Source organism: Phalacrocorax aristotelis, chromosome 24, assembly GCF_949628215.1.
Source record: "Phalacrocorax aristotelis chromosome 24, bGulAri2.1, whole genome shotgun sequence".
NCBI lineage: Eukaryota > Metazoa > Chordata > Aves > Suliformes > Phalacrocoracidae > Phalacrocorax > Phalacrocorax aristotelis.
The window spans coordinates 3,119,233-3,140,000 of NC_134299.1; the positions used below are offsets into that span (position 1 = coordinate 3,119,233).

Below are 20,768 nucleotides of genomic sequence, written 5' to 3' on the forward strand. Positions count from 1 at the left end.
AAAACGGAGCAAAAATAGGCTAAAGTACCCGAAACAGCCGTGAAGCGAAGCCGCGCCGCCGCCAGCTTTCGCACGCCGCTACTTTTGAACAAACACGGAATAATATGACGTCACTAGCGACGCCCATGACCCCGCCGGCGCTCAGAAGGGACTGTGCTATGTCGTAACGCAGGGCGCACACATCACGCAACCGCGTGCCACTCCCATTCATCATGCGCTATGAACCGGAAGGATCAGGGGCGCGGTTCCCGCGCCCGAGCCCAATACTGCACCACTCTCCTCTAGGTCGGGGCGAGGAGAGGCCCCCGCCCCAGCGCTGCTGCACCCACCGGTGCGGGACCCGCTGCACCAACCGCCCCCGCGCTTACAGCCTCCTCCCGCGCCTGCCCGGGCCGCACGGCTGCCTCTTCCCCGCACACCGGTGCGTTATTACCCATGCTAATTTATTCTCATAGTGTCACGCCCCCAGCCGCCACCTTTACGACAAGGTTGGGATTTTGCGACAGCGGCGCGGTTTGCGGCGGTGGCCGGGGGCGATGGTCGCCCGTTACTTTGAGGCGACCCGGGGCGCTCCTCGCACGGCGCCGCTGCCTGCGGCCAGCACGGGCACGTGTGTGTGAAGGTGTGCGTGGGGGTGTGTGTTTAAGGGGGGTTTAGAGTGGGGGAGGTCACGCCGCAGGGTAGGAAGCGGCCCCGGGTTGCGGGCCCGGCCAGGCCATGGAGCTCAGCGGCCTTGTGCGAGCCCTGGGGCCGGAGGGGCCGCGGGACGGGTCGCAGCCGCCCCACGCTGTCCCGTCGGCCGAGCAAGTCCTGCTCCAGCTCGGGCTGCTGCTCTCCGAGGGGGCCGGCGGCGCCGCCAAGGCCGGTGTGGTCAGAGACCTGGGAGCGCTCGTCCAGGCTGCGGACTGCCGGTGGCTGTTCGGAGGCCTGAGCCCCGCCACGCTGGGTGAGGTGGTGGCTGCGCTGAACGGCTACGCAGCACCCCCAAAGCAGGAGCAAGATGCCGTGGATCTCCCTGGTAAGGACAGCACGTACGTTGCCACGGCCGAGAGAGCGGCGGACGTTGGCGCCGTGTTTCTACACCTGCTTGTGAAGCTGGAAGCTGCCAAGACCCAGGAGTCTCTGGGCGTCCCCGTGATGGGTCCAATCCTGTGCCGTGTGATGGGGCCCATCTACATCTTTGCCGCAACGCATATTACGGAGCAGCCCTGGACAAATGTGAGGTCTCAGTCGGTGGCGCAGGAGCTGCTGGTGCTGCTGCCTCAGGCCGCAGGCTGCGGGTCAGTGGCTGAATTCCTTCGGGGAAAGAATGAAAATGAGGAAGGAAGATTTGCCGCAGTGATGGGGCTGCTGAAAGAGGAGTTAACCAAGTGAGTAGGAAGGGGAGAGTGGTGATCGAGAGGGTGGTGTGTTTGGCTGGTCTCTACGTAGGAAATACTGGAAACTTTGGGGAACCTGTGTGAGCTCAGGCATCACAAGAGATTCAACAATAAATATGGGGCAAGAGCTTTATCAATACCCCAGTGATGGAAGGCTGGAGGGGGGATCAGTCAGAGCTTATTGTCAGCTGCGAGGCCCAGATGCGTAAGAGATGAGCATTAATTAGTTCCAGTGTTCACTGAGCTTATGTTTATATTTCCAGAGACACTTGGAAGCGTAACCCTGCCACAAAGTTTGTGTTCTCCTGGACGCTGCCGCATGTCACCCGGCCCTGGCTTAGCCATCACCTGGAGCGTGTCCTCCCGCCGTCGCTGCTCATCTCGGATGACTACCGGGAGGAGAATAAAATCCTGGGTGTGCGCTGCCTACACCACATCATTCTCAACGTGGTGAGGGATTTGAGAAATTAGATCCCTTCCTGGATGTTGTTGGAAGGAAGGGTGGGTTGGATACCTGTTAGGATTCCTAACTTGTAATCCTGGTTCTGCTGTTAACATTGCAACTCTGCTCCGTGCTGTCCCTGTGTGTTTAAATACATGCAGTTCTTATATCTGTTACGCTAAGGAAACAATCACTTTGCCACCTTTTGAACTCAGCCAGTTTGCATATCGGCCTGACAGTGGTTTGCAGAGCAGGATATTAAAGTAATGCCAGTGGAACTGCAGCCGGGGAGGCAAAGCAAAGCGGCTGCTCCTGTGCATAGCAGGGTTTAACCTGCATTTATTATGGCTCCCGCTTTCTTGTAAGCAGTGTTCCTAATGCACAGTATGTGCATGGGTTGTTTTCATAAGACCTGGGCTTGTGAAGGCCGCTCTCTTTTGTTAGGTTAAGCGGGTGCTGAATGTGATGCACAGGAATAATGTTCTGTTCTCTTGTTGCAGCCAGCTGCTGATCTGTGCCAGTTCAACAGGGCTCAGGTCGTGTACCATGCCCTTTACAACCATCTCTATTCGCGAGAGGCCCCTCTCATCCAGGTAGGACAGCGGAAGGTCACTTTAATCTGCCTGTGGCATTGCGTATCAGCCCTACGAGGGATAGCCAGAGTGAGGAGGTGGAATCTCCTTCCTTGCAGACAGTCCAGTCAGGCCATTACTAGCTGATGCCCATGGCCAAGAGACAAAGTAACTCAATAGACTTCAGGAAAATCTCAAAGTGGAGAGAAGACCTCTCACCTCCTGTCCCCTTTCAGGTGACAGCCTTGCTGAAGAGGGAGGTAACAGGTAGTAGAAGTGGTTGGGTATGTCAGGTGAACTGCAGCAGCTGTGGGTGGTCAGCGGGGTTGGAAGTTGCTGGTGTTTTGGAGAGAACACCAGCAGGATTGCCCACGTTTACTGTCTCACACCGAACCAGGCAGTACTGCTGTGCCTGCTAGACTTGCTGCCCATCCTGGAGAGGGCCCAGCGGCAGCAGAAGCAGGCCAGACCAACCGCGCCCTGCGATGAGGTGCTACAGCTGGTTCTGACCCACATGGAGGCAGAGCATCGCCTTGCGCTGCGGCGGGTGTACGCCAGGACCCTGCCTGCCTTTGTGCAGAGGTGAGAGCAGCAACTGCAGCCCTGCGGGGACTTACTTTGGCCTTGGTTTATATGCCCCGTCTCAGCCTGTGTTTCTTCGTGTCGGCAGGCTTGGCATCCTGATAGCGCGGCACCTGAAAAGGCTGGAGCGAGTTATCCTGGGGTACCTGGAAGTCTGTGATGGCCCCGAGGAAGAAGCTCGACTGGGAATACTGGAGACACTGCAGCGCACCATAGAGCACGCTTGGCCCAGGTACTGGTCTGGGTGCGAAGGATGCTGTAGAAAGCATATCCTGAATGCTGTCCCTCTTTTGGAGCCAAAGTTACTGTTGCTTGAGGAAAAGGCCCGGAAGTCTTAATGGAGAAATCCGTCATGGGGTGGAATCGCTGGCATTACTGCTTTGCTGAAAAACCTGGCCCAAAAGTTAAGCTGGGTCCTCATCATTTTGATCTTACTCTGCCTGTTCTAGAAGCATCAGCTTGGCTAAAAACTAAATCTGTGTTCTCTGCAGAGAGCAGAACTATGGAGTAAGCCCTGTGCTGCAAATTAGGCTGCCCAATAAGAGGCATTCATGATACACCCTCTCTGTGTGCAGGGCCTGTCCCCTCCCTCTGGTGGGCATACTGACCGAGGCAGCTTCTCCAGCCTCAGCGCTGAAGCAGTTGCTCGCCTTAGCTCAGCTACAGCCCTGCTCCGCACATAAATGGCAACTAGCAGCTCCTGCCTCAAGTGCCTCGGAGCTGCTAAGTGAGGCTGTGCTTTCCCCTGGCTTGCGAAAAGGATTGAGAATAAGGGACGGTTGCTGTTTCCCTTTGCAGAATGCCGTGCAGACTCCCTGTGCTCCTCAAAGCCCTGCTGAAGATGATCTGGGATGTACACACTGACCAAGGCTCAACGCCAGAGCCGGTAAAAGCCACCTTGCTCCAGAGCGCCACGGAGTGCCTCATCCTGCTGGATCAGTGCTCTGAAGGGCAAGTGAAGGTGAGCCAGGGACCCAGCACTGCTTCGCCTCCGATCCTGTCCCCCTTGGCAGGGGCAGCATGCTGCACCCAAGAGCCCCTTTGCTTCCTCAGCCCAGCAGTATTTTGAGAGCATCCATTTCCACCCACCTCAACATTAGTACTTGATTGATAAGTACCTTGGTACATACTGACAGGCATCTATATATGCTTTGTATAATTCTCCTTCCAACAGATAGCTGGGAGAGGGTTGATAACACCATAAATCTTTGTGCCGAGGCACTGGAAATTGCTGCTTTGCTCGTTTCAGGTCCTGCTGGCAGGCGTGTACAGCAGCTGTGAGGAGAACCGCGTACGGGAATGCATCAGGAAAGTGCAGGAGAACACGTGAGGTGTGGCTGATCCCACCCCGCTTTTTGTACAGTAAAAGTTTTTATTTATTTAAAGTTCCTGTCTTTCTCATCCCACTCCTGTCAGCCCCGTACCTCCCCCTGACAAGACACACTGGTGTGCTCACCTAGCCACCCGCGGGCTTCTCCTGCTTTAGAACGAAGCAGCAGTGCCCCCCGGCCCAGGAGCCTCCCTGGAGCGCAGTCCAAGCTGAGCCGCGTGTGACTGTAGAGAAGGTGGGGAGTCGTCTTCCCTAAAACTGCGCTTCCTGCAAGAGTGGTACGCACTTGCGGCAATTGCCTGGGGTCAGGACAGGAACCCTTCTTCTCTTAAAGAAAATTAATAATTAGAATATTGAAAAAAGAGTAATTTGAGGGTCCCGCATGGAGTGGCGAAAGCTGGAAGGAGTTCTAGTGACGGATCTGAGTACAAAACGCCAGTTCAGGGAGGAGTCAGGCTGCTTTCGTTTTGGTGGCTGGCTCTGTTTCTTCTTCATACTCTATTTCAATGTAGGGACGTTTTCTTCTGGCTAGTCCTTTCAGGGGAGTTTTCCCCTTAGATTTGGAGCGAGAGGCTTTCTGCTCTTCTTCTTCCTCTTCCTGCTCCTCTTCACTACTTGTCTCCAACTTATCCATGTCCTGAGAAGGAAAGATGAGAGTGATGTCAAAGCATGCTGTGTAACTAAACCTCCTCTTTCTGCAAAATTATCTCATGTATCTGATTCCACTTTATAATTCCTGGCTCTGGGCTGTCTAGCCGGAGGAGTTGGGGTGTAGTGGGTACAGGGCAGTCTGACTGTATCATTATGTCCACAAATCTGATTTTACTGGCTCTTATCCCATCGCCAGAGACACTAAGAGGGTGGAGGTTACTTTCAAACAGCTCAGCCTGACAGTTCGGACCTGGTGCTTCACCTACCTCGAAGTCACTGAGGTCACTGTCGTCTGCTTCCACAAACTCTCTTTTATCCGTGTCCTGTAAGAAATGAAGTCAGCAGCTAGTACGTGCACGCTGAGCACAGTACAGTGTCACAACCCGCAGTGGAAGAGCCATCGAGGCCACCCCTTGCACACACGTGCTTCTTTTCCTGAGTTCACCTCTCCTAATCTGTTCCTCTCACCCCAACATTCACACTACAGCGCCCAGCGTGCAGGTGAATTAGAGGTGCTGCACCAGGCCAGGGACGGATTAACTGAGGTGCTGTGCCTGAAAGCATTACCTCTTCATCTTCCTCTTCATTCTCTGCGTCGGACTCGCTCTCGCTTTCTGCATCTTGCTGTTGCAGAGCTTTGTCAAAGGCGTGGATGGGGAAGTTGTAAATGTCTCCGTACTGAAAGGGAAAACGTGGATTTTCTGTGAGTGGCAGGAGGAAGACAGCTGTTGGTGGTGGGCTCATCTAAACCCTCTGGGCTGCACGGAGGCAGTGTCAACCTAGGGTGGAATTGTGGCTCAGCCCCTTCCCTAGCTCCGAAGCACCCACTCCTGTACAGAAAACAAGGGGGTCCGTGTTTTGGGGGAGCAAGTCCTCCAGCCTCTTGCAAAGCCACTCGAAGGGCAGCACGCAGTCGTCCCCTACCCCCCAACCCGGGCGATGCTCCTCTTTCACACCAACGCCCGCGTCCCTCCCTGGAGGGCCAGGGGGCAGCAGGCGCAGTTTTACTGCTGTGCTCTGAAGGCAGCGATCCTTACTGTGTCCTGCTTCAGTCTTTCCAGTAATTCCTTCTCAATGGCGTTATCCAGCTGAGCAGCGATCAAGGCTTTCTCCTAATGGAGTGAAGAGGAGCTGTGTCAGTTCAAAAGACGGGTGGAACAGAAGCAATAGACAGGAGATGACATGAAAGAGTGGTTTTACCTCTCTTCTCTTCTCTCGCCTTTCAATCTTCCTGCGTAAAGGAACAAGCTTCCTCCTACAGGGAGCAAGAGCCAGTTAGTGAATCTGCCACCCTCTTGTGTAGCAGATGAGCAAAAGCTCATTCAGGGTGTCAACCAGCAGCTGCATCACTAGAAATGTGGCTGCAACTAGTTTAAGTGCATTTATACAAGCAGACCGCGCTGCAGCTGCACCCATTTCAGCCAGGTTCATTTATGAGCCTGCCAAAGCCTCGGGAAAACAGCCTGGGGTGCGAGGGCTGTCAGCGCAGCCAGCGACAGCGGCTTGATAAGCCAAGCCGTGATCGCTCTTAGTCGTGTCACTCACTGGCGCTTGAGCGTCAGCTTCCGGATGCGGATGAGGTACTGCGTGATCTTGGTAAATCGCTGCTTGCATTTGTGTCGGATGAACCGTGGCCAGTAGATGAGGTTCTCGTCTATCTCCTCCAGTGCCTTCTCGTAGTTCTTGCTGAGCAGGACCTGGAGTGGGGCAAGGGTTGAGCTGGGGAGCGGCAACAAAGCGGGGACACGTCGCTCCCTGGTTAGGTGGGAGCACTAACTTTGGTTAGAGGTCCACTCTCCTTAACTCACCCGTTCCCAGAGTCGACGGGGAAAAGCTGCCCGTTCTATCGTCTTCATGTACAGGTAACACCGCCCTAAAGCAGAGAGGAACGCGGTGAGCCCCGGAGGGGAACGCCCGAGTGTGCCCCGGACAGTGGGACAGGGCTCGGAGCTGGGGTGCCCGCAGGTGTAGGTACTGCCCCCCTCCCCACCACCCGAAGGGGTGTTCGCTGCAGCTGTGGGACTCTCACCCTTTTCCTCCCTGACGGTGGCATACTGGCTGTTCGCCAGCGGGCAGGAGGAGCGGTTGCACAGACCCGTCAGGTTATACTCATTGCGGCAGAAATTCTGTGTTTTTGTCCTGGAAAGTAAAAAAAAAAGAGATAAAGGGGAACAGAAGGAGCGCCCCACGGCACGCCCTGCCCCTTGCAGCCGCCCACGTCGCCCACCGTGCCTGTCACGGGTGACCATAAGGATGAGGGGAACGCTCTGGGGCCTGAGGGGCACCCACATTTCTGTCCCCCTGCGCCCCGTGGACCGCCCCCCTGTGTGAACTCACGTTATCTTGTAGGAGCAGAACTGCCTGTTTCCCAGTGTGTCCCAGACAACCTGTGAGGACAAACAGCGGGTGACACAGACTGCCACCACTCACCCAGCACCCTGTCAGCCCCCTGGTTCCTGCAGCCCCCGGGGAGGGTCTAAAAGAGGGACACCCTACAAAAATGGGGGTCCCCTCTCTGCGTCCCACTGTGAGGAAGGGCGCAGGGCAACAAGAAGCGGAGGGACACCACATCTCCCGCTGCCATGTTGCCATTTACAGCCCCCCCCGGGTCTATCTGCCCCCCAAATTCCTCGGGATGGGGGGGGACCCCAACGCCACGTGGTGGGTTTGGCGGGGAATGGGGGACGCGCCCCAGCCGGACGCAACCGACTGAGCGGCGGGGCGGGCGCTGATTGGCTGCGGCGCGGCCGCCTGGCGGCGGGGCGGACGGAACCGAATCAACCGGCGGACTCACGTCGTCCGAGTGCATGGTGGCGGCGGCGGCGGCGGCGGCGGCGGCCTAGAGCGCCGCCATGGCCGGAAGGGGCGGGGCGAGGCGAGGTCTCGCGAGAGCGGAGGGGCCTGAGGGGAGGGGAAGGGCGGGGCTGGGCCTGTCATGGTGGCGCGGCCCGGCCAGGGGGTGGCAGGGCGGGGAAATAGAAATAAACCCGTGTCCCGGCGCTGGCCGAACCCTGTGTCCTTGTATCCTCCCTGAGGCATCGGTGTGGCCGCAGGAGGGGTCCGGCTTTGGGCCGCCTCTCCTCTATCGTTCGTCTGCGCTGTTGGCCGTAGGAGATGGCAGCGGCCTCGGTGAGGGAGGGGACGAGCCATTTCGTCAGCTGCTCCCCACAGAGACCCACGGGGTTTAATTTGGCACCGTAAAAGCTGTGAGGGAAGCGTTTGTCTGCAGATTCTCCCCGTTGCCTCCACAGCTGCTAAGGCCCGACTTGCCTCCCTCCGGCTTCCCGAGGTGCAGAGCTATTTTATATGTTTTATGTAAACCTATAGAGAGAGAGCCGTTTTGCTGTTTATATCACTCTTAACAATTAATTTTTTTCAGTAGGGTGGGTAAAAAATCAGGTTGTTCAATGCAAAGATTATGGCCTGGTTCTTCACTCGGAGTAGAGAAACTCCATCAATGTCATTAGCGCTGCATAGAAGTTATTAAATGAAGCCGATGTGGATGGTGAAGCATGGCTGGGTGAGGTGCCCGGGGGGGTCGGCTGGCGAGGAGCCCACCACGCAGGGATGAGCCCACCACGCAGGGATGAGCCCACCGTGCAGGGATGAGCGCCCTGTGCAGGGATCGGCAGCTCCTCTCCTTCCCCGATGCTCGCAGGGGGTGGGTTTCCAGAGCAACCAGCCACCGGGCCCGCAGAGGGGTTTAGTGTTAATATTTAACTGGGAGGTGTGCTGCGGAGGTGTGAATACATCCCCAAATAGAACAGCTTGCATTTTTTCCTTCCGTCACGGAAAGCAAACGCATTTTTCCTTTTATTCTTGGCGAAGCAGGGAAACAGGTGGAAGATAAAAATAACCAGTTTTTGAGAAGAGGCTTAGCATTAGTCATATCCAGTCAGCCTCAGAAATATAATTTCATCTTGTATGTGCAAAGCGAGGGGCAATGGGCCCACGATGGATGCAGGATTGCTTGACAATTGCCATTTATGACCTTTGGTAATGAGTCATAAGGTACCAAATCTTGATGAATTGTTATTATCCTCCTGTTTCCCTGCTGGCAGGCGCATCTGCATTGTGCTGCTTGGGCTCCGGAGCAGTGAATCATCTGTTCTTTCTGGCAAGTGAAATGGCTGCGCGTTACACAACGGCTCATTCAAGACAGAGATGAGTTTATGTAAACTGCCAACAGTGGAACGAGAGAAGCTGTAAGTTTGAGGTTTCACTGGAAAAAACGAGATTACGGGAATTTCTCTGATACTTATAAAATTAATTTGGTACCTCTGTTACTTCACTCCCTCTCTCTTACTTAACTGTAACATACTTTTACAGACCATTATACTCAATAATTATTGTTAACAGTGCAGCTGCTCTCTTTCTAAACTTGTGGCCGGGAAATTGCAAAAGGGCAATTAAACCCATCTATGGTACTTCTCGTTGCAGTGGGCCAGGACCATGGGCACAGCCCGTTACCCCATCTCAGCTGAGGGGCAGGGATTTTTAACAACGCTCTGTCCCTTACAGTCACAAGGGATGTAACTAGCTTTGTTGGCTGAGTCTCAGAGTCTAAAACTGCTTTTGACCTTATTTCTACCTGAATTTCTCAGAGCTCTTCAAATCAATGAATTCATTTAATGGGTGGTGGAAGGGACACACAAGCAGCCATAAGAAGCACATAAAGCTCTGCCGAGATGGCAAGGAGTGCTCGTTTGTAACTGTCGGAGGAGGAGCGTGGAGCACGCTAGCGGTGCAGTGACACCTTTATTGACTGGCAGTGACGCAGATGGGCAGTGCCCTGTTGTTACAGAAGCGATTCATGCTGGGGATTATAACATAATTCTGGAGAAAGAAATCTCCCAAAGCTGATGCTGCTGATTTAATTCTCATTCTCTCCGTTGCTTCTTTTTCAAGAACAGTAAGCGCTTTAAAGACGTTAACAAATGCCGCTGGACTCGACTGGGAGAGGTGTTGGTATGACCCCCTACTGCGTGGGTGGGCTGTGCCCAAGACAATATCGTTCTGCGGGACAGGATAATATGTTTCTTCCATCTTGCAACCTTTTTTTTTTTTTTAAGATGAGATGTAGTGAATTTGCGTAACTTGCCTAGAAGCCAGGCAGCAAATGGGTGGCTTAACTAAACGGATAGAGCCTCCAAATCCTGGGTCTCGGCTCCCTGCCGCGCATTGCATTGCCAAGAGGACAGCCCAGCAATGCAGCCTGTGTCCACCCTGCACCCACAAGTCTTTGGGGAGGCTGGGTCATTCTGGGGTGCTAATGCATCCATGTCTGTAGACGGAATGCTAGCTTCACAACGTCCTGGCGCTTGCTAGTCCGCGTTTTCTGCCTCCACGTCGCTGTCGTCTGTGAGAGGGAAGTCGCGCAGGGTTTTCTGGGCAGTGTGGCTTTTGGTTTGCATGGGGCATTCCTGGGTTAAGATTGCCTGCGGAAGGGAGAGGAGAAATCATGCTTTAGTAAAAATGGGGATTAATTTGACTAGTTAACAGGAGTGTTACAGCTTTTAGGGAAAGCATCCAACAACTTTTGGCCAGGGAGTACGAGATAGGAGTTAGGGAAAGGACCACAGCTCTAAACTTTTCTGGTTTTATTGTGTGTTTTTGTCTCTTTTTTGAGGGCAGAGTAAAGCCCAAAAGAGAAGACACAGCCCCTGGCAAATTTATTCTAACAGCCCCCAAAAATCTCTGGGTGATCGCTCCTCTATACTTTAAGGGAATAAAGTATACTTAAACTCACAATCTTCTCCTCTTTAGTGGGAGGGTTGCGCAGGTACCAGCAGAGAGGAGCATAAGCGATGTTGATAACTCCAATGATGACCATCAGCCAGGGAAACCCGATAGCTCTGACAATCGCACCGCCTGTGGAGGGACCTGCAAAATTAAAGATGATAAAAGGCTGAGATGACAGAGAGCGAAAGGTGCCTTTCCAGTCTGGAGGGGGTCTGTGAATCTGCGGTGAGCAGGTTGCGGACTTGGTGCCAGTTGCTTGCACTGAACACTGGGTGGAGGAGAGGGAGCGATAAACCGCGTGAGGGGGACACAGTGCGTCATCCCGTGGGTAGGAGCTCATCCATACCAATCGCAAAGCCCATGCAGAAGGCGACGTCAGCTATGGCGTAGACGTTGCCGTAGACAGAGGTGTGGCGAAGATCCACGAGGTAACCCATGATCGGCATCATTGAGGAGTCCACCATTCCTGCCCAAAGCAAGGAGGACCTCATTAGTCATCACCTGCGAGGGCAGTGGCGAGAGCTGCGTCCGAGCTGTGCTGCACAGCCCGAACACTGACAGCTTACCTATGGCAAAGCCAAGCCCACCGTTTGGGCCAATCAGCCCGTAAATATTTTTGGCCAGAGGTACCTTTGAGAGAGGAGTGAGAGAACATGTGAACGAGGGCAGAAGAGCTGTGTGAGTCGTGAAGGTGTAACATAGATCTGCAAAACTGATACGCATGTGCCACCACTGAGCATCTACTGACGGCCGGGCACGTAACCCTGCTTCAGTCCTATCACCCGTGCTGCCCCTGCTGATTCTGCTACAGAAAGGTCTCGAAATTGTCTTGTGCTACTTACACAAAGGAGGCTAATTCCCACCACCGCCATGCCGATCAGGGAGCACAGCCACCTGCAACGAGGCTGCAGTTAGGAGGGGGCAGATGTTCTCGGTGTGCACAGCACCGTGAGTGTAACTTGTGCTGAAAGCAGAGGGCTGGGTTGAGCTGCAAACTCTCACATTCCACTTACCGGCCCATTTTGTTAGCCAGAATCCCGAAGAGATTGGTGCCGATGAGGTAGGATATGCTGGCAGGGAGGAACGCCATCCCTGAGAGAGAGAGAATTAAAAAACTGTGTGTCATCCCCAAGCAAATACAGGGGATTTGCAAAATTATTCACTAACTGTGTCTCTCATTTGGAGAATATCGTGAGGTGGGCAAGGCATATGAATGTCCAGCGCCCGTGCTGGGGATGCCTCTCATGCAGCGGTGCTTCTCCGTGTCCGCCGCTGCCACTGCTCCGTGTCACGGCTGCGCCGTTGCTCCCTGCCCTGTAGAAGTGTGGGGATCTTTCTCTGAAGGCAGAGGGAGGCATAGAAAGTGCGTTTACTTATTGATGGGGGGGAAACTGAGAGGCAGTGATTCACCCTGAGATCTGTGTGAATGATCTTGCACTAAATGCAGCACTTTTTTGTCCCCGCTGCCTTAATAAACTCATCTTTCCTGTCATAGATTCTTCCTCTTCCACCTTTCTCCACTTGCCTTCTGCTTTTCGCTTACTAAATAAAGAGGAATAAAATAACTGCCTCAGTAAAAAGCTTAGGGATCATTATATAGTAAAATATTTGCACTGTTTGATGATTTACCAGTTGTTTATTTTTAATATACTCTCCTGCTGACTCAAAGTAAAACTGATCAGCTCCATTTCACTAAGACAACTTCCTTATTGAAACGCACTGATTTATGTTTAATTTTCTCTCTTATCTTTCACAACTACAGAACACGGTTAATCCTGCAGGTTTAGTCCAAGCTCTTCTGTTTGTTTTTTTTCTCCAGCATGATGGGAGTGGGCAAACCGAAGCATAGAGATAAAGAAGCGCCTTGAGTTCATGAGAGCTTGTGAGATGGGTGGCGTGCAGTTGAACTGTTGTTTAAATCCAGACTGCTCTCAAATCTCAGGTACTTGAAAATCTGGTTAATATATTGGGATTTTCTTTGATGTCTGCTGACTTCTGGGTCCTGCTAAGTCACCTCAAAGGCTCCCCTTGAGTTCAGTGGCAACGGGAGCAGCCCCAAGTGCATTTCTCACCCTATGACACTTGTGGTTCCAAGCACCTACACTGTCCCTTCTCCCCACTGCCCAAATCCTTGGGATGCTGCTTTACGCGCGCCCGTCCTCGCTCAGTCACTTGCCCTCAAGAAGCATCGTAGGGTCTTATCGGGGTGGATGCTTCTGCCTTACCAGAGGATAACTCAATCAGGAGCTCTCGCAGCCCTCCTGCTCCCAGGCTGCAATTCAATTTGGGATCTAAGTGTAGCCTGGGGCACCCCCCACGTCATTCCTCAGCCAATTGGGTTTTATAACAGTTAGTTTTTATTTTTGTAGCAAACACAGACACGGTTATCTTCATATCGCATTTTCTAGGCAGCTGGTAATTAGCACGTACCATCCTGTCCTGCCTGGGACTCTCTAAATGGCCTTGTTTTACTCAGAGCTGCCTCTGCAAAACCCATCTGGCTGCCACGGTTTCAGCCCAGCACGATACCATTATCTGCCCTGCAGAAGACGGGATTTGACAGGCTTCCCGTGCACGAAATAGCCTTTCTTCCACCGTTATTGCTCTTGTGGGGAGTCTGATTCCATACAATTTTTTCAATAATGGAGAAAAGCACATTGTATAGCTACCACTAAGGACATTTTCAGCTGAAATTGGAGCAACACGCAGCCTGGGATCACTCACCCTGTGCGGGTGAGGCTGTATGTTTTCTTCTTTTTTAGAATGATATAAGAGATTATTCAATCCATCCTGCAGCGCCAAAGCGGGACCGGTTCTAGCTGAACTATATCAAGCAGCTGTTCAGGAGTGAAGGCTGCAAAGCACGGCACCTACCTAGCTGCCATTTCGGGGAGCACATGGTTTGCATCATCCAGATGGGCAAGGTGGGCTCGAGCATGGCCACCCCCATGTTGGAGAAGCAGAGGGCACCTGACGGGGTCAAAAGGGAGAAATGCTCTATTTTAGACACCTTCTGCTGCTGTTTCAAGCATGCACGAGTGAATCTCTTTAATCATGAGACGCAGGCCCACAAAGAGGAGCGCGGCACGCACCGACATCCGCCTTTACCTGCAGCGATCAGGATGTAGGGGTCTCGCAGCAGGGTGGACACCGGCGTGCCTTTGGTGCTCTGCGGGGTTGGCAAAGCGGGGGGTTACGTTGGCTGAGGGCCGCGCGTGCATTCGTGCCTGGTCGGGGATGGGTGCCGGCACAGCCCTCCTCCCCGCGGAGCACCCGCTTCGCGCACGCCGCCCGGCACTGGCTCACGTGCGCGCACACATCTGTACTCACCTCGGGGGAGATCTTAGAGGGCTGCAGTATGCAGAGCTGCAAAGCTGGGAAAAAAAACACCGATGTTAGCTTACTTCTGGAGACAGCACCGCTTCAATCCGCATTTCCCTCTGGCTTTTCCTTCCAGCACCACCCCCTTCATCGGCAGAGCCCCCAGGGATGCAGTAACTGTGTTTGGGGACGTTGTTCAAGTGGGCAGAGGGAGAGGTGGGTCCCAGCCCTGCTCCCAGGGGCAGGAGCAGCAAAACTCCCTGAAGTGGACTGTGTTAGAAGTGTTTTGCCAACCCATGAAGCAGTCGAATATGCAAATACTCTCTGTCAGGCTGCCAGCTGCCTGCTGGGGAGCCACAACTAAAGCATGACAGAAATTAGATGTGGAAAAGAATAGGATTAAAAAAGAAAGTTTCACATGTATGGGACCTACGTTTCATTTTCCAAAAGCTCTTACATGCTTCATTAAAGATGTCTTTGCATTACCAAGGCAAAGATGGTAACTGTGACTGTAATTTAATTAGCTTAATACTTCCCACTGAAAATGCACATTTCTGCTATCTATAACTTTGCTGTTACACTCTGAAGGCTCTCGTGGCCTGCATCTGTAATACAGCTATCAGAGAAAGAACAAGGATCACCATTTATCCTGGCAAAGTCTAATTCCTTTGTGGCACCGTGGTGAAGAGGCGTCAGACAAGCATGCCTTTTACAACCTTTTACATGGTTCAAAGAGCTTTACTGAATGTGCTGTTCAAGCCAGTAAAGCAATCAAGGGGTTTATTAAGTAATGAAGGACTAATTCTTACTATATTGCTATGTCATGCATCTGGTGGTAGAAAACATATGATTTAGCAATAACAGAATAACCAGTGCTGATGAGATCACCCATGTCATATTAATCTGCCTTCACACAAGCCTTGTGAGATTCCTCCTGAAACATCTGCATTTAAATCTTTTCCCATGGGTTTTTTTGAGGGAGGCTTAAACCATTGGGCTTCTCACCTCCATCCAAGAGGGCGAGGAACGCCAGGACCAGGAAGGGAGATGATTTCCCCACAAACTCATACATCACGCTCCCAAAGGGGGCCCCGACTGCAAGGGAAAGGCTGCGTCACACAGCGGCAGTGCTGCCATCCCCAGCACCCGGGCAGCAGCGCTTGGCTCCTGCCGCCGTGGTTCTCTGAATCCCCCGGCGGGTGTTTGGTGAAGGTGGTGGGAAGGTGTCGGGGTCAGCGGGAAGTGGCCGCGGGCAGTGAGTGGGGGGAGGGAGGAGGACGGGCCAGCCATGCCCGCGGATGCGGCCAGGGAATGGGCACAGCCAGGGAGGTGGAAGCCGCAGGTGGTGGCCGACAAGGCTCTGGAGATGCCATTGATTTACACCCTGCTGGGAGCAAGGTTTCCTTACTCAGCACGCCCAAGGCCAAGCCTCCAAGAGCAATCCCCATCGCGTTGCCCCTCTCGAAGTCATCCGTGTACACGCTGGCCAGCATGCCCAAGCCTGGAAGCAGAGAGAAAGCAGAGGCCACGTGAGGCTGGTTGGTACCGTGGTGGTGGGGCTCCTCTCTGAAAGCAGACACGGCTTTTGCGGGGGGTTTATGGGCTCGCCGCGTGGGCTGTGTGGGTGCACCGTCTGCACCAGCCAGGCGGGCGCAGCGAAGAGGAGAAGGAGTTTGAAGCCAAGGAAGGCACTTGGTTCATCCCTTCTGCTGATCGATCGTTCCTGAGATGCTAATTGAGCCCAGACAAGGGAAGCTAATGCTGAGACTAAGATGTAGTTAAAACATTTACCTGCGACGGATGAGAACGATGACCCAATGCCTTGGAGGGCTCGGGCGATGAACAGCAAGGTGTAGGTGCCTGAGAAAGCAAACACTGCGGAGGAAGGAGAGAGATGGCGTCAGGCAGAACTGCAGACTGAGTATTAAAACCCTGCATAGGGTAAGAGCAGCCTCAGCTTGCACCAATTTGGGTGCTGGAGGGATCAGGGGGCCACTTGTCCTTTCTTGTCACCAGTTTCTGAGACCAGTTCCTCTGCTCTCGCTCCTTTCTCCTGCACGGGGACAGTGGTGCAGGCACAGACCAAAGTATTTTCTCCTGTGCTTCTGCGTATGAAGGGCAGGCGGAAGGGCAATACTCACTGACTGTGGAGAGGAACATGATGATGAATCCAATGAACATGGGGATGTGGTATCCTATCCTGGAAAGGGGAAAAAGAGACACCATCTCAGGGAGATTCCTCATTCCAGGTTGATAACTGGTCTTGCTGCCCAGCCTTACCACACGGCGTCTCCTGAAATGTGCGGATGTGCCCATGAGTGCTGTTCAAGGAAGCACCCCATGTCTAAGCGCCCCCAGACAACACTGTAAAGCACATCCAGAGGCACGGCTGTTTTGCCGACTCGTCTGCCCACCCAGACAGTGCGGAGGTGAGCCCAGTGCCCCTGGCACGTGTCTGCTAGAGACAAAGGTGGATTAAAACTCAGGGGCAGACATCTGAACAACATCACATCCATAGCGGGGCGGGAATCTTTGTTTGATGGTTACTGGTATTAAATAGCATCTGTCTGCACCTGAGGAGAGCATTAGTGACGCTTATGTTGTAATATAAACTTGCAAGCCATTTGTAGGCTTTTAGAAAAGGTAAAATTCATGCTTATTTTGATGCATATATTCTCCCCCTTGCTATTTTACTCACCGGTTCCTGTAATACTGTGATTGCAGGGGCTGCACATGTGCAGCACAGACCTTTACTGCTCGGCTAAGGGTGATTTCATTAGCAGGCAGGAGCTGCCTGTCCCTGAAGGGCTACACCCTGGTACACACCCAGGTCTCTGACCTACCTGTTGGTCAGGAGGCCCACGGCTGGGTTGACCAGAAGCTGTATGAGAGCCTTGGAGGCAAACAGCAGCCCCACACGGACGTTTTCCTGGGCGAGGAACTCCTCTCCCTCTGGGCAGCCGCTCGGCAGTGGTGGGCTGCTGGCAGGGGGCTGCGGCGGGCGGCTGCTCCCCATCCCCTTTGCCAGTTCTGCAGCGCTGGTGGAGCCCAAGACAGTCACCGTGGTATTGTCAAAATAGGAGAACATGGAGGAGAAAGGAGGAGTTTTCAAGGCTGGAGGAGCCTTCTCAGTCCAGGCTGGGGCAACAGAGCTGTTAGCACCTTTGTATTCTGTTGTATAAAGGAAGGTGGGGACAATCGGTACTGGAAGAAAAGCCGAGGAAGGGATTAGTTAGTAATTTTACTCCATTTTCTGGCTCGGCATGCAGCTGAATTGAATGGTGCTGGCTAGATGTCAGCGTCCTCCAAGCTCCCTGCACCCAGCCCTCCCCAGGGACCCTGCTGGCATTGACAGGAGACCGACCAAGGAGCCAAACCCCCGAGGCGCACCCGAAGAGCCCAGGGAGAGCCGCACACCATACCCACGACTGTCAGCAGCATGTTGTCCAGCAGCAGCGCGACGAACACCACCACCAGCACCAGCCTCCGCGACGCCCTGCCCGCCGCCAGCCATCGCCAGGGCACGCATTGGGCAGCCGGGGACATGGCCGAGAGCCTGCCTGGAGCTCACAGCCTGCGTCCTGCTGGCTCCTGGTCCTCAGGGCTGAAGGTCTCCTGTGACCTGTAAAGAAAACACTCTGGGTTACGACCTCCCACAGCTCACAGCTTCTCCCTTGAGAAGGCAACTCCTGAGGTCACTTAGTGTCTGTGTCCTGCAAGAGCTGGGTGCTCTTCCCTAGGAGCTGGGACCACCAGCTTTGCTGTCAAGAACCATGGTTTTATCAAGCTTGCGTTTAAAGTTGCAGATGGAGTGCGCTCTAACCCATTACCATTCTACTGAGACATCTTGTACCTGCTTCAAGGCATCATTTGAGTCTTCTTCCAAAGACTCAAAGCACAAATCAAACCAGTAGCTTATCTGTGGTAATCTCTACATCTTTTATTCCATGTTTGTTCTTTGGAGATTAAATTAGGTCTCAAAGGAAATTCATTTACCTTACATGTCTTTTCATTTGACCTAATTGAAATGTCATGGCAAGATACAGGACTTAAAAGCCTAACATATGTGATTAAGATCAGAGCTTCAGAGGGATGGAGAGAAGATCGCTTGCTCGGTCACACTGAAAATATCAATCAGAAATTTGCACTAAACCGACCAAACAATTAGCCCTTTACTTTCTTATATCTCGTAGGCACTTCACAGACTAAGTGGCAAAATGGATGGAGCCGAGTCCGAACTATCACTCTTTCTAATACTCCTGTGGTTTCCTGAGATCCCAGCCAATGATATTTATCAATTTTTAATAAAAAGAACAAACCATCCAAACCCTCTATCATCGAATTTGAGTGCCACACAAGTCTGTTCTTTGGGAAACAGGGATGTACCTCCATGTAGTAGCAAAGACTAAATAATAGAATTAATGCAAGAGAAGATAGAGAGATATATATATAAAAATTGGAGAGAGAACAAGTAAGGAAGCATAGACAAAAAGACCTGTAGACTAATGTAGACCTTAGGTCTCAAGCCACAAACCCTGTCCCCTTCTCAGTGCAAACCTGTTGCGCAGAGCAGAGGAAAACGGACTCTTACCCTGGAGCGCATCTCGGTGTGAGGAGCCGGCTGCTGCTGCGGGAGGCGGTGTGGTCTGCAGCTGCTGCTCCTGGAGGATTTATGATTACCTTTTATCAGAAGAGGATATGAGTGTCCCTCTTCCATGGAGATTTAATTGGAACCTCAAACAAGTTTCATTCAGCCCTGCAGCTCCCTCTGCGTCAGAGCAGGACTGTGGGGTGGGCTGAGGGGGATGAGGAGGAGAGGCAGGAGTTTTATCTGCAGCAAAGGCACCCGCTCTCCAGGCTTTCATCAACGCTTATCTCTCTCTGAGCACCTTAACTCTTGCCTGGGTCTGAGCACACCGACCACGCCGCCCTGGGACTGCACAGCCCTCTCCTCCAGGGGGGAAGCTTCTCTGCCCCATTGGTGGGTAGTTATGAGTGGTGGCGAGCGGGTTGATCGCTGGGAAGCAAGACTGGCATCGTTAGATGGCCCTGGGAAATGCATTTATAAAATACATAATAGGCTAGGTCTTGGACTACTGTCCAGTGACTGATGGCCATTCTCTTGCTGCCTAACGCTGCTCGTCCTTGGTACGGCTGCCCTCGTTCCAACTGCGGCTCCACGTTACACATCCCGCAGTCAGACCAAGCGGATTTCACCAACGAGACCTGCAGCATCCCAGGGATTTTTGGTTAACTCCAAAACTCAGGGAGCACAATTTGACAACAGAGGGACATCGCATCAGTCGCCCTTCCCTGCTCCCTCTGCATGTGTCTGTGCGTCACCACGGGCTGTACGTGTGTGTTTACCTCCCTGAGCCCGCAGATGTTGGCAGTGGGTGCCGGTGTGTGGGCTGGATGGGTGCGTGTTGCTGCCGCCACGTGCACCGGGCAGGTGGTGAAGGAGATGCATCAGCCAGCAAGTGAGGAAGGACTCGCTGTGTGGGTGGGGGAGGCTTCTGCAGGATACACAGCAGAAAAGGCAGCAGCTGGGGGTGTTGTGTGGAGGCTTTGCAGGGAGATCTGCGTTGCTTTACAGCCTGCAAAGGGAGGGAAAGGAGCTGCATGTCCGACAATCCCCACCACAGGCAGTACCAGAGTCGCTGCTTCTCCCACGGGATGTGGTACAAGGGGCTCCCTCCAAAACATCCCTTTTTTTCCTTTATGTCCTTTTTCCCTTTTTATCCCAGTTTTTTATTTTATGTGCTGAATATTTTTAGCATTAGAAGGAAAACAAACAGAAAGAAAACTCTTCCTCAAAAGGAAAAGAGAAATATTTAGGTCACTGTGTCTCAGGCTGTGGGCTGGTCCATAGGATGCTGACAAGCTGCCTCTACCTAGTCCACAACGTAGATCAGCTTTTCGGGATTTCCAAAATTATAAGTGTGATGGTAAGTGTTCATAGTGGACGGAAATAGCTTTAAGGCCAGAACGCACTGATCTGGCCCATGATTTCTGAGAGGTATGGGGGAATCTCGCCTCTCCCCTGGGTATCAAGAGGTTGTGTTCCCTCCACATCTGAGTTCTGCCCGTGCATGGGTGAGGTACTGCAAATGCCACTGAAAATGTGATATCTTTTCTTCCATCTTTTCTGTTTTCTTAAACTTTTGACACTTTGCTCCATGATTTCTTTTTTAAACCAAAACTGATACCATCATTCATTCAGGATACAGAGATTTACCTCAGAGAAAGAAAGTAAATCCTAAACATATTCACCTTTTCTCTGTCGACGTGTAAATCTGCCATTGAGGCCATTTATCTGGCTTCTGCATGGCCAGAAACTATTGCCAATAAGGTGAGATGAGTACATCCTACCAAGGAATTCCCTGGGTGTGCATTAGAGCAGAAGTTGAAGCCTTTAAATATATTTCATGAGCTGAGAATTGAATGTCTAGGCCTGGAAATTACTTTCTAAATACCTGCAAAGTAGACACAGGATGAGCGGTGCAGCACTACCATCTACTGAGGGAGCTCAGAATTGCTCAGCTGTACCTTGGGCTCTGGACAGAAAATAATTCAGATTCTCCTTCAGGTGAGGAGGGACGTGTCGAGACAGTTATTATTTTTATTTTAATTTTATTTTTTTATTTCGTAGACCCCAAGGTCAGGACACTGTCTCATTGGCAGCCCTAAGCAGCTGAAGGAGATTGCATTGTGTCACTTGCTTTGCAGAGATGATAGGAAAGCTTACT

At 52.6% G+C, this 20,768-nt stretch overlaps 3 protein-coding genes and 1 non-coding gene across 9 annotated transcripts in view; 1 reads left to right on the forward strand and 3 right to left on the reverse strand.

The window, feature by feature from the left end:
* Positions 1-139: 139 nt before the first annotated feature.
* Positions 140-234, reverse strand: LOC142048158 (small nucleolar RNA U13). Its single transcript, XR_012657425.1, has one exon. It is a non-coding gene; the product is annotated as a small nucleolar RNA U13 (small nucleolar RNA).
* The window catches only part of TTI2 (TELO2 interacting protein 2), a 22,180-nt gene continuing 1,646 nt past the window's right edge, over positions 235-20,768 (forward strand). The window contains exons 1-10 of one of the 6 annotated variants that reach the window (XR_012657422.1): positions 498-1,370; positions 1,643-1,829; positions 2,322-2,414; positions 2,791-2,975; positions 3,064-3,207; positions 3,774-3,936; positions 4,225-4,332; positions 9,018-9,161; positions 12,518-12,640; positions 17,289-17,450. Coding sequence is in view for 1 of the 6 variants with exons in the window: in XM_075074766.1 (XP_074930867.1) it covers positions 718-1,370; positions 1,643-1,829; positions 2,322-2,414; positions 2,791-2,975; positions 3,064-3,207; positions 3,774-3,936; positions 4,225-4,305 (1,506 nt within the window). In the remaining 5 variants the exon portion in view is untranslated. Of the gene's footprint in view, positions 1,371-1,642; positions 1,830-2,321; positions 2,415-2,790; positions 2,976-3,063; positions 3,208-3,773; positions 3,937-4,224; positions 4,361-9,017; positions 9,162-12,517; positions 12,641-13,106; positions 14,505-17,288; positions 17,451-20,768 lie in introns of those variants that run through there. The other 5 variants (XR_012657418.1, XR_012657419.1, XR_012657421.1 and 2 more) reach the window with 5 other exon arrangements.
* MAK16 (MAK16 homolog) lies at positions 4,328-7,837 on the reverse strand. Its single transcript, XM_075074768.1, has 10 exons — positions 7,751-7,837; positions 7,294-7,343; positions 6,986-7,095; positions 6,765-6,829; positions 6,502-6,653; positions 6,157-6,211; positions 5,994-6,068; positions 5,524-5,634; positions 5,223-5,279; positions 4,328-4,942 (listed from the first exon to the last, which is right to left on the reverse strand). Exons 1-10 carry the CDS (start codon positions 7,763-7,765, stop codon positions 4,757-4,759), a joined length of 876 nt encoding a protein of 291 aa, XP_074930869.1. The 5' UTR covers positions 7,766-7,837; the 3' UTR covers positions 4,328-4,756.
* On the reverse strand, positions 9,675-17,570 carry SLC18A1 (solute carrier family 18 member A1). Its single transcript, XM_075074772.1, has 15 exons — positions 17,442-17,570; positions 16,863-17,223; positions 16,161-16,219; positions 15,811-15,894; positions 15,428-15,520; positions 15,025-15,114; positions 14,029-14,072; positions 13,807-13,867; positions 13,573-13,668; positions 11,712-11,790; positions 11,541-11,592; positions 11,265-11,328; positions 11,045-11,164; positions 10,706-10,839; positions 9,675-10,394 (listed from the first exon to the last, which is right to left on the reverse strand). Exons 1-15 carry the CDS (start codon positions 17,563-17,565, stop codon positions 10,281-10,283), a joined length of 1,575 nt encoding a protein of 524 aa, XP_074930873.1. The 5' UTR covers positions 17,566-17,570; the 3' UTR covers positions 9,675-10,280.